The 12,242-nt window shown below is 48.7% G+C and overlaps 1 protein-coding gene across 4 annotated transcripts in view; it reads left to right on the top strand.

Moving 5' to 3' along the window:
- The window catches only part of LOC138809903 (transcriptional coactivator YAP1), a 58,465-nt gene extending 46,512 nt beyond the window's left edge, over positions 1 to 11,953 (top strand). For 2 of the 4 annotated variants that reach the window (XM_069997002.1, XM_069997011.1), the window contains exons 6-9: positions 20 to 67; positions 7,039 to 7,169; positions 8,070 to 8,182; positions 8,787 to 11,953. In XM_069997002.1, coding sequence (XP_069853103.1) covers positions 20 to 67; positions 7,039 to 7,169; positions 8,070 to 8,182; positions 8,787 to 9,025 — 531 coding nt within the window. In that variant the 3' untranslated portion in view covers positions 9,026 to 11,953. The remainder of the gene's footprint in view (positions 1 to 19; positions 68 to 7,038; positions 7,170 to 8,069; positions 8,183 to 8,786) is intronic. The other 2 variants (XM_069997021.1, XM_069997030.1) reach the window with 1 other exon arrangement.
- Positions 11,954 to 12,242: the final 289 nt, after the last annotated feature.

Here is a 12,242-nt window from a genome sequence, read left to right on the forward strand (position 1 = left end):
GTTTATTTTTTACTCTTAGGCAATGCGGAATATCAATCGCAGCACAGCCAATTCTCCAAAATGTCAGGTAGGCTCTTCTATGATGTTTTAGCATTGGAAAAAGGAAAAAAAGAAAATGAGTTAGAAAAGGAGACACTTGTATTCCAGGGCCCTCAGTGTAGATTAGCCAGAGATTATAACTTGGAGTCTTCTTTCTACCATGATGCACAGTGACGATGGCTTTTCCACAGTCCACGTCTGCTGCCTCCCGTCTTCACTGGAGTCTTGTCCGTCCACATTCGAAGTGGACTGGCTCACCGCATATTCTGTCAGCTCAGAGTAGCTCTGACTTGAACTTGAATGGCTGAAAATAGGGTTTCTTGGTGTCTTAAAGGAAGTACTGGGTTGAACATAGGAACGTGGGAGCCGTGTGCTGGGGGTGAGCACAGTCACGAGGCTGGGACAAGGCAGTCTTCTAGTGGACATTTCAGAGGAGGAGGCCAAATCCGTCAGGCCCAAGAGGGCTCCTCTGGGGTGGGGCTGCGGGCTCGTTTCTCCCTGCGAACCCCGGCTGCACTGTGTGAGAGCCTCAGGTGTTGGTGAAGATGGCGGCCAGTGGTGCTTCCTTCCTCACACAGACTCCTGTCTGATGCGTGTGAAGGGCATTCTCTACGGGCACGGTCCTCTGCAGAAACAAAGCGCTAGCGATCCTTCCCTTAGAGGGACAGAGGTGGCTGTCAAGCCCTTGTCTTCTGCACAGCTCTCCCTGCACCCCACAGCCAGGGGAGGGGACTGACTACAGACGCCACTCGCTTTGGAGAGAGCAAGCACCCCCACTAGAATAGACAACCGCAGAGGGGAGAGTTAACTTGAACTCTGTTTGCCTTATCTATGTCGTGAGTGCCCGTGTCTAATCAAAAGACCAGACCATGTAAGGGAGCAGGTCTGAACCAGTCTAATCTGCACCACAGTAGATAGAATACACATTCTCAATGTATACCACACCAGTACCCCTTCGATGTGAGGGCTACATTGCCTTGAATATCTGCAGAGATTTCTTTTTCTTTATATTTTCTCTGGAGCATTACTTAAAGGAGGCTTTTATCACATTAAAAGTCCTAATAAAAGTCCTGTAAGGGGCTGGGAAGGAGGCTCAGTGGTAGAGCGCTTGCCTAGCATGCATGAAGCCCTGGGTTATTCCTCAGTACCACATAAAAAGCCAGAAGTGGTGCCATGGCTCAAGTGGTAGAGTGCTAGCCTTGAGGACAAAAAGTCTCAGGGACAGCGCACAGGCCCTGAGTTCAAACCCTGGGACTGGCAAAAAAAAAGTCCTGCAAGATAAAAGTGGATGATGATCAGTTGCCCCTCTCCTTTGCCTACTCTGCTTTCAACCAACTCTTCAACCTGGGAAATGAAGTGTTTTTATGTCATTATTTCACACTTGACTAGGAAGGTAGTTGTGATTTTTTCTAACAGTAAAGCTTTAGAAAAGACGAGCCTTGGTTGGGCTGGGTTTTCGCCTCCCTGGAGCACCAAGGCCCATGCTGGGCCAAATCCCTCTGCGGGGAGGGGAGGAGGACAGAAGACCTTAAGGAGATAGGTTCTGTAGAATTTACTTTAAACATGCTAGACTTAAATACTGATTTGTTGCGTATGTCAGCACATACCGTATGTCAATAAGTTGTCCACCTCCTTGTTTTCAACCAGACACAATTCTACAGAAAACACATTAACTATGAAATTTCAGTTAAATTTTGAGGAGCTCAGATTCATGGACTTGAGCTTTTCTGATGTCATGTATGTTCTATGTGATCATAGGACAGATGTAGGAACAGAAGAGAGACAACCTCTGTCGGCTGTCCCAAGCTTAGCTCTAGCTCAGTTATTAAGCTGGGTGTGCTGCTGATTCATGCTTGTGACCTCTGCTGTGTGACAGGCCCAAGGAATGAGGGTCTGCGTCTGAGCGCAGCCTCGGCAGAAGTCAGACCCTACCCAGAAAAAGGGGGGGGGTGTGGAGTCGTGCTGGCCTAGCAAGCACAAGGGCCTGAATTCAGACCCAAATAATTCCAAACCCAGGGAAAGCGGTCGGTTTTCAGGCATAGGTTCTGTGAGGCGTGGGCAGCCGTTAAGACGTCTCCTTGGAGGGAGGCCCCGAAGAACCCAGCAGGTCTGATGAGGACTCAGCAGCTCCGGGGCGTGGTGTCCCTTCTTCACCGGCAGAGTAGAGCGGGAACTTGTATTGAGCTCTTTCAGACACCTTGCCGCAGGGCCGGCTCGCACGCAGAAAGGTGGTGGACTAAGGCTGTAGTTGTTGGGTTTAGGCTTTGCTTTGGGGGAGAGGCATTCAAGTCTGCTTTGTTGCCTTGTGGAACTCTGTGTCTGCCTTTGGGGAAGAGGGGAAAGAGAAGGATAAATTCAGCAAGACCCACTGTCCTTGATCACAAAGCATGTAGCATGCCCACACACTGTCAGGAAAGATTAAGCAAGGAAGAGACAGTGTGCAACAGGGTGGACAAGAACAACTAAGGCCAGGGCTTGGTGCCAGTGGCCACACCTGTAATCATAGCTACTTAGGAGGCTGAGATCTGAGGATCATGATTCAAAGCCATCCAGGGGGACTGGGAAGGTGGCTCAGTGGTAGAGCGCTTGCCTTGCATGCATGTGGCCCTGGGTTCGATTCCTCAGCACCACATAAGCAAAAAGAAAGAAAGCTGGAAGTGGCGCTGTGGCTCAAATGGTAGAGTGCTCGCCTTGAGCTGAAGAGCTGAGGGACAGCGCCCAGGCCCAGAGTTCAGGCCCCATGACCAGACCCAAAAAAGCAAAAAACAAAGCCAGCCGGGTCAAGAAAGTCCACAAGACTTAATCTCCAATTAACCATCAAAAAGTAGAACTGTGGCTCAAGTGGCAGGACCCCAGCCTTAAAGAAAGAAGAGCTAAGGGACAGGGCCCTAAGTCCAAAACATAGTACTGTTATCAAAATGCTCCCCCCACCCCACCTCAAAACCAGAAAGTGCTCTCCACTTTCAAAGAACAAGACGCATAAAGGGCAAATCTCAGTGTGTGGATGGCAGCAGGCACTGTGCTTTGGTCGGTCTTTGCCGTGAGATCATGCTACTTTCACCCGCTTCCTGCGTGGTGGTGTGGGAACTTGGCCATTCCCTCTGGTGTCCTTAAGAACTTTCATTAGCGTTCAGTCCTATCTGAAGCACACATTCCTGTGGCCATTTACACTAATGTCAGTGAGGGAAAACGCTAATAAATGTGACTCCAAAGATACTGACATGGAAAACTGTGAAAGAAATTTAAAACCCATTTCTGTGTCTTCGTCAGCTACAGAATTTATCGCCCTTATTACAGTTTGCAGGATTTTGGTAGAAGTTTTTTCATTATATAAGTGCTTTAGGTTTTACGTTCACTTCAGTTACGCACAGTTTTTATATTTCAAAAGCCATTTTGCTTCTCAGAAGTCGCCTTTGCGACTAAGTACCTTCGCGAGATGGGGAACTGACTGTATGGTCTTCCAGGCCTGCGGTGCCCGCCGCGGGGCTCCCGCAGGTCGGCGAGACCTTGTGAGGACGGCGGTAGGACGGCCTTCCAGCTCGGGCCCCAGGGCCTTGTGAGGATGGGCTTGAGCGAGAGCACAGACAGCTCCTCCTTAGTATGAGCATTTTTGTGTGGTGCAGTTTTAATGTTTATACTTTCCAGATCAAGTCTAAACTGGAAACCTCTTGGAGTGGGGTGACTGTTTCTATCATTCTCAGTAAGTTACTCTCCCTTCAGTGAGAGGCTTGCTCACCCCTTCCCTCTCAGCAATTAGGGATTTCCGGTTTCCCTTAGAAGGCTAAGGTCAAAATGAGACCCAAGTGTCCTTGATAGAATTCTTGAAAATCCCCAGAATAGAGGCAGTTATACGACCATCTTCTCCCAGTGACCGGTAGAGTCAAATTTAGGGGGTCAAATTACCATAGGGAGTAGCCCAGCACGCTGAGGATGAGCCAGGAAGTTCATGAGTTCAAGACCAGCTTGGGCTACATACAGAACAAGTTCTGTCTATGTAGTGAGACAATAAAAGAAAAATGATACAGGAAATGGACCGCAAGAATTAGAAGAAATGCAGTGGGGGAACTGGTGGGCGGGGCTTCCAGCAGGGCTAGGCTGTGCACTCCTTGCACTCTTAGCCAAGGATTGTAAGTGTAAGAGTAAAACCTACTGCACAAAAGGAAGGATTTTGGTGTAGAATACTGAAAATTTGTTTCAGGGAGTCACAGACCTTTTGCTGGTTACTTCAGAAGAAATTATTTTCACTTGCACAGGTGTAAAAAAGTTAATGTGAAGTTGTTAGTCTGAAACGCAATTCTGTTGCATTTAAAAATTAGCCTGTGCATATCTACAGATGGCTATGTAGAAAGCAACTGTTCTGTGACAGTTATTTTACCATATTTCGGGAGTTGGGATCCGTCTTGGTGGTAGAACATTTGCCCCATCACCCGGAGCCCGCTTCTATTCCTTCCCCTGGGAACAAACAGCGACAAAACTTAAAATTCTGAACACACATTTAGTTTGGATATAAACCCTTTTTCATAATTGACTTGCCTGAAAACTGATTACAGTTGAAACATTTTATTGAAAGTTGCATCTTATCTATGAATTATTCTTGGATTATTTTATCCTGACTACAATGCCCTGAATTAGAATACTGAGCTAAAAATACAAGTTTGTTAAACTTTTCTTTTCCCCAAGGTAGCTAAAATAGTTTATGACAATCTTTCAAAAATGAGGAAGTAAGCAAACTTATAGGAAATCCAGCCAAAACTTAAATCATGCTTCTGTGTTGCAAAGGTCAAATAGTTCTTCTAGAGTGTTTGACTTTTTCTAAACAAAGTAAGTATTTTTAGCTCATTTTCTTCTGTAATCATACAAAAATGTGGTGGGTTTTCCCATTGAGCTTGTAAATCTTGCTGGTCTGGGCCACATTTGCACTCAGCCCTCTGTGCTGTGAGCAAAGCCAGTGGCCCGGATTTGTCAGCCCGCGGGCGCCTTGGAGCAACGCAGGAGGCAGCTTGCCGGCTTTATGCAGTGGGCTGTTGTTTTTTTTAAAGGACTGGGAATTGAACTTGTTGTTTGTGAGGCAAACGCTCGGTCACTTGAGCCACAACCCCAGACTTGTAAGGCACTTTCATGGACCCAGACCCAACTATGAACCACTGGCCCTTCTGTTTCCTTTTCCCTTTTCAAATAGCAATATGAATTCCCCATATGGTTTTTAAAAAAACAACAGAAAACACTGAGGGCTGGGGACACATGCAGTGCCTTCAGTTCAAACTTGAGCAACCACAACAACCAAAAAATAAAAGAAGAGAAGGAATGGGGAGGAAAACACCTTCAGGCAATTGGCATTTTGGCTATATGTTAAATTTATTTCTTTGAAAAATTGGGAGACAGGCAGTGGAACAGTCAGAAATTTGGAAATATTTAGAATGGTTCTAGGTTTTATTTATTTTTTAGGACATCCAAGAAAAATGAAAGCATATGTCTACACAAAGCGAAAATTAAGAAACAACAAAAATGTATGTTTTGATAAAGCATGTGGATAAGCATTTATAGTAGAATATCTGCAATAAAGGGGAATCGACTGGCCAGGCTCCGGTGGCTCACGCCTGTAATCCTAGCTACTCAGGAGGCTGAGATCTGAGGATCACCGTTCAAAACCAGCCTAGTCAGGAAATCCCGTGAGACCCTGATTTCCAATAAACCACTAGAAAACTGGAAGAGTGGCGCTGCGGCTCAAGCGGCAGAACCCAGGGAGAGCATCCAAAGCCCAGAGTTCAAGTCCCACAACCGACCAAAAAAAGGGGGGGGGATCAACTGTGTATATATAGCCCAAACAGGTCTCAGCACTGTGCTAAGTGAAAGGTAAGTGCTGTCTGGCTCTGTCTATAGAACACTTGACAGCACCTGTGGGTCTGTGAGGACAGAACGGAGGTTGTTCCGTTCCGTGGACCTGAGTGAGGAAGGTGAGGAGCAGGAAGACATTGGGGGCGAGCATGTGGATCGCAGTGGGTGTCCAGCAGCAGCATGCGCATACTAAAGCATTCGTCAGGCTGCAGTTGCTGCACAAGTTCTCTCTCAGCCATATCGCGGTAGAGCTGAGGCAGGAGTTGGCCGGTTGGACTACCTGCAATACCTCATCAGATAGCGGTGCCGAGGCGCAGAGGCGGCTGCGTGGTGGACACTCACCTGAGCGTCCCTGGGTTGAAGTCAGAACTGGAGCGGGCTAGACAAGCAGCTCTGCACCCTGCTTTGACTGTCTGAACAAGGTGTCTCTTGCTGACTTCTTGCTGACCTCCATCTGGTCCGTCATCTTCCTGATTTTATTTTTGTGACATGTTATGTTTTTACTTTTAATGAACATAGATTAGTTCAAGGGGGTTCGGATGTAATATTTCCACCCCTGCATACAGTGCATTCTGACCAAATTTACCTCATCTTTCTTTCCCTCTCTTAAAACAACGAGTGCTTGCCTCGCATGCATGAGGCCCTGGGTTCGATTCCTCAGCACCACATTAACAGAAAAGGCTGGAAGTGGCGCTGTGGCTCAAGTGGTAGAGTGCTAGCCTTGAGCTGAAGAGCTGAGGGACAGCGCCCAGGCCCAGAGTTCAGGCCCACGACCAACCAGAAAAAAAACAGAGGACTGGGACTGTGGCTCCTGTGGCACAGCAGCTGCTCAGCAAGCAGAAGACCTGTGTTCACAGCCCAGCACCACTAAGAAATACATGTGGGCGAATATCGTGGGGGTGTCTGCCAGAGTTAGGGAAGTTGAAGGACCACTCACCTAGCAACGTGCACATGTTCTCAGGTGAATAGAACTAGACGCCACTGTTTTTGGTCACTTGAAATGTTAGTTACTGGTCATGGGAGAATGTGTTAACTTTAAAATAGGCATTCAGACTTCCAATTTAAATGCACCTGGTTATCCCAGTGTGCATTGTGTCTTCAGTCCTAACAGTAAATTTGTTCATCTGTGGATTGACTCTCTCTGTTCCTTTCCGTTTGTTGAAGGAACTCGCTCTCCGCAGCCAGTTACCCACGATGGAGCAGGACGGCGGCACGCAGAACCCCGCGTCTTCCCCCGGGATGACTCAGGAATTGAGGACCATGACCGCCAACAGCTCAGACCCCTTTCTTAACAGGTGGGTGGAAGGTTTGCAGGGATGGCTGCTTGGTCTCTGAGAGCAAGCAGAGCTTTGCGATCGCACCGTCCAGTGCATGTGGAGGTTTGGAGGACACGTGTGTGGGACCAAGTGCCATCACCACATGCGACTTTCCCTGGACAAGGTTCCTGCGAGCACAGGCAGCCTGCTCAGACTTGCGCACAAATTGTTTTTCTCTGCCTGTCCTGTTGACTAATAGTTGCTCAGAATTACAGAATCGTGATGGAACATGGTGAATCCTTTCTGTGAACTCAATGAATCTGCGTAGAATTATCGTTTTACAAAATAAGTAGATAATTCAAGAGTGCTGTGCTGTGAGATCCGCGCTATCTCACTCTGGCAGGTGTTCAAGGAGATAAAAGTGCCTCTTTCAAAAAGTGCACAAAGGTTTATGGCAATATTTGTCAATAATAGCTGGTGGGTGCCTCTTAATGAATTAACACAATCCCTGGGTTTGGGGCGATCACGTGACATCAGGCTGTGGAGTTCTTGTCCGCAGTGATGCGTCCGCCTGTGGCCTGTCCCTGTCCCCATTTGGGGCTGGGTTTGGGTTCTGCCCAGAGCGGAAACATTGGTCCAGCACGGGCCTGTCTGCATGTCCACATGGAATTTGGGCGCTGACTGGTGCCTGGGAGAGCTGGGAACAGAAGCCGTGGCGTCTACTCCACCCTCCATTCAACCTTGCAGCCAGAAAACCAGCTGAGTCTGTCTGTCTGTCTGTCTCCCTCTCCCACCACACACAGTGCCTTCAGACAGATCTGTCTTGGTCTCGCAGCGGCTCGGGGGCCTGCGTCAAGCACGGCGGGGCCAAGCTCCCACTGATCTCTGAAATTCGAGTTCACTTTTGCCTGGAGCTGATGGTATTGTGTGTGTTTGCAGCGGCACCTATCACTCCCGAGACGAAAGCACAGACAGTGGACTCAGCATGAGCAGCTACAGCGTCCCCCGGACCCCTGACGACTTCCTGAACAGTGTGGACGAGATGGACACAGGTCAGTGAGCTTCCTTCCTCCCACATGTGCGACTCTCAGCCAGACGGCCAGGGCCAGCAGGCCTGAGAAGCACTATGAGCAAAATAATGACATCCAATCAACTCCAGTTCCACTGAGCCTCCCTCCCTCCCGCCCTCCCTCTCTCAAGCTCCTCCCGCTTCTCCTTCCTGAGCTCTGGGGCTGCCGGTGTCTGTGTGTCCCTGTGACCGGCTTTGGGATCAGCTTTGTTGTGCACAGTTGAATCCGAGCTGCTCAGGAGCCCTCCTCCCCTGCACCGTGGCCGCTGCTCTGCCCGGGACAGCCGCTCTTCCTGGAGTGCTTGGGAAGCCCGCACCTGTCCAGCTCGCAGCCGGCCGTTCCCCAGGGTCCACACAGCCGCGGCCAGCTTGGTTTTCAGTAACAGCCGCACCAAGCTGCACACTGGCTGGCCACGCAGACGCAGAGCGCAGGGAAGCCTGGCTCTGTGCGCTGCGGGTAGCTGTGTACATCAGGGCTGCCCAGACAGGGCTTCTCTTCAGCAGTTCCTTCCTGTGAGCGCACACAGCTGCTCTGATGGCCCCTCGCACGGAGCTCTCTGCTTACCCCTCTCCTCTCCTCTGACCAGGCGACACAATCACCCAGAGTGGCCTGCCCTCACAGCCCAGCCGCTTCCCTGACTACCTGGAGGGCCTCCCCGGCACGCACGTGGACCTGGGGACGCTGGAGGGCGACGGGATGAGTGTGGAGGGCGAGGAGCTGATGCCCAGCCTGCAGGAGGCCCTGAGCTCCGACATCCTCAACGACATGGAGTCCGTGCTGGCCGCCACCAAGCTAGACAAAGAGAGCTTCCTCACGTGGTTGTAGAGCGCGCGGGCCGTGGCCGGTCTGTGAAGGAGACGAGGCCCCGCGATGTCCGTGTGCGCCGCCTGCTACTTCCCGGCTCGTCCCCAGCTGGGAGCAGAGCTGCCGGCCTCCCCGAAGGATCAAGGAAACCCCACAAACAACCTTCTTGTTTCTTTTGCTACTGTACCTACTGTTGGTGTGGCCGCCTGCATGCCCGCCGCTGCCGCTCCTCTGCCGGTCGGCTGCCCCATGGCTGTCCTTGTTCAGCGGCCGGCCCAGCGGAGCGCTCGGCTGCCCGCGGCCAGCGCAGGGCCTTCGTGGCCGAGCCCTTCACACGCATCCAGGAGAGGCTGGGCCGCCGGCCAGGCTCCCACCTCCACCGTCTGCTCTGGTGCTGCATGAGTCTCGCAGAGACCCCGGCTTTACCGTAGCAGCAGTTCCCGGACAGGGTGGTAATGACTGCGCACGTTCTCGCAGAGTTCTGGGTGGATATTTTGGGGGGGTGTTGGGATTGTTTTATTGTCATGGATGGCTGGTTTTTTGTCAGAACCTACACAGATGACTAGTTGTAGCTTATGATGGTTATTGTAGTTCTTTTGGTAAAAAGAAACACCTATATTTCTTGATTTTTTTTTTTTTTTTTACCATTTTATTTAAATCTGAGTTCTCTGCTCTCTAGACACACACCATGTTTATAACAGTGCCATAGCAGAATGTGTCTTGTCTCATTTTTTAAAAATCTTTTTTAGGTTTGCCTACTTTCCAAGTTACTTTTTAAAGTGAGTTGAGTCTGTATTTAGGGCCCGTGGCGGTGGTGAGGTCTGTCTGAGGCCTGCTCGGTGCCTGGAGGTGTCTAAATAAGTGCATCCAGGAGTGGCCAGAAGCCAACCAGCACAGCCCTCACCCCACCCCTGCCACCGCCGCTCTGGGCTAGTGAGTGCTGCGGGACGGGTGAGCTCGGCAGCGGCTTCCCTCCAGCTCTGGAAGTTCACCTTTGCCTCAGATTCAGAAGTAAATTTTAATGTTTGGTTCTCAGTTTTGAATGGACGCATTGGAGCCTGGGTTGAAGTGTTGCTGAGTCTGCGAGATGCGCCCCATCTGCTGAGACCCGGCCTCAGGGCCCTGTGCAGAGCGAGCTGGCGCTCAGCTGCGAACTGGTCAGGTTAATCGATATATGTGGGTAGTTGAATTTAGCAAAGAAGTAGATCTAAGCATGCCTGTGTCTTTGTATTTACGAAAAGAGCTGTAACTAGAGTATATGTCTACAGGAATAGCAATGGTTTCCAAAGAATATTTTTAAAGGAACTAAGTGAGCATGAATTAACTCTTCAATATAAGCTATGAGGTAATAGTTGGTTATGAATTATAACAGTACCAGCCTCTGTGATTTTAAGGGTCTTTGCTTCTGGTAGAAGCCCTTATTTTCAAGGGTTTTTAACAGACAAAAATCTCTTTTCCTGGATAAAGCTGGCAAAAGCCTCAGCTTTTAGGAAGGTAGATTTTCTTTTCCTTTTTTTTTTTTTAATTACAAAAATCGTAAGTATTTTGGCCCTTTGCTTTGGAGGGTGGAAGCAATTTTAAGTACTTAGAGTGTTCAGAAGCTGCAAGCCCTGTATTATATATAATGATCAGTAGGTTGATCTTTCATAGTAATTGACTCTTAAGGATTTTATTAAAAAGTAGCCAAAAGATTCAATGCTGAATGAAGTCTGGGGGAAGGAATGGCGCCTATGCAGAACAGTGATGAAATTCTACCTGCAGCACAGAACGGAGAATGTGGGTGGTGGGGAGGTGGGGGCTGCGTCTACCAGTAAGCCCAGCTTGGATCGCATCTTCTTTATGGGCAGAGTAGCTTTAGCTGGGGGGGGGGGTGGCTCTGGAGAGAGTGTGGGACAGGATAAACCTTGATGAACGGCGTTCTCTTCAGCACAGACTTACCTTGCCTCCTGCTGTTGCTCAAGGCGGTCAGGTGTTCTAAACTTCCGTCTCTCCCATGGACCCGGGGCCACGTGTGCAGCCTTCTGCCCTCGCGCCCCGGCGTGGTTTTACCTCAGCGTTCCGCAGCCCGGCTTCCCGGTCCGCAGCTGCCCTCACCCTGCTTTCTTTCTCCCAGTAACAGGCTGCAAGCAGGCTTCTTTGTGCGCCTTGGTTCCTGACCTAGAAGGGGTAGCGCCTCTCGCTTGTGTTGGGTAGCATGGGGTAAGAATTTAACTGGTTATTCTTGAATTTCTTTTGCAATAAACCAATTTTATAATCTTTAAATTAATCAGCTTTTTACAGTTGTGTTCTTTTAAAGTCACGGCTTCTTAGCAAACTCATGAGTGAAGGAGCACATTGATTTGGGAATTCCACGTTGACCAGAGCACTATTTTTGTAGTAACCATTTTCTAAATATAGTGCATAAAAAAAAAAAGAAAAGCAAAAAAAGCAAGGCAGTGGCTTTGATACACATGGTGTTGGTGTTTCCAGTCCTCCAGTAGGTGTGTTGTGTGTGGAATGTGGCAGGAAGACGGGAAATGAGATGCGGCCTGATTGCATACAGGCCAGAGCTAGGTGCCGCAGTAGGGAGTGGGCGGGGTCTGTTCGGGAGCCCTCCCACAGCCTGTCTGTCTCCGGAAGAGCTCAGATGAATTCTCTTGTCTTTGTAGGCATGGTTTTATAAGAACTGTGTGAGTATGTCTATCTTAACAGTTATTTTCTGTATCTTGAAAAAAAGTACTCTCCACATTTTAAATGTTTTATATTAGAGATGTCTTTAAAACACACTTGTCAAATATATTTTATATATATATATATATATATTAGTACCAATGTTACCTTTTTTGTTGTAGATGTTAAGCGCATGCTCATACTAGGTACTTAACATGAATTTGTTACATTATTTTTCCTTATGTAATACCTTTTTGTTTGTTTTTTTGTGATTCAAATATATTCTTTCCTTAAACCCTTCTCCTTGTTTTCAACACTGGGTAAGATTATTTTTTGGGTTTTTTTGTGAACTTCTGCAGAACAAGAACTAGTTGTGAAGGCGGTAGAGTGGTAGTGGGCAGGCAGAGATGAGCTGCTGTGTTTCCTACAGTCAGACGTGGTACTTGGAACTTGAAAGTATAAAAGCTCCTGACATGGAGCTCTGGTCTTGACCTACCGCATCCTCATGGTAGAACATGTCTTCTTCATTCTTTAAGGACACACTGGGAACTGAGACCAGTGTGACACTGTCTTTCAAATGACCTTTGGA

The sequence above is a fragment of the Dipodomys merriami genome, unplaced genomic scaffold (assembly GCF_024711535.1).
Source record: "Dipodomys merriami isolate MVZ:Mamm:240054 unplaced genomic scaffold, mDipMer1.0.p SCAF_103, whole genome shotgun sequence".
NCBI lineage: Eukaryota > Metazoa > Chordata > Mammalia > Rodentia > Heteromyidae > Dipodomys > Dipodomys merriami.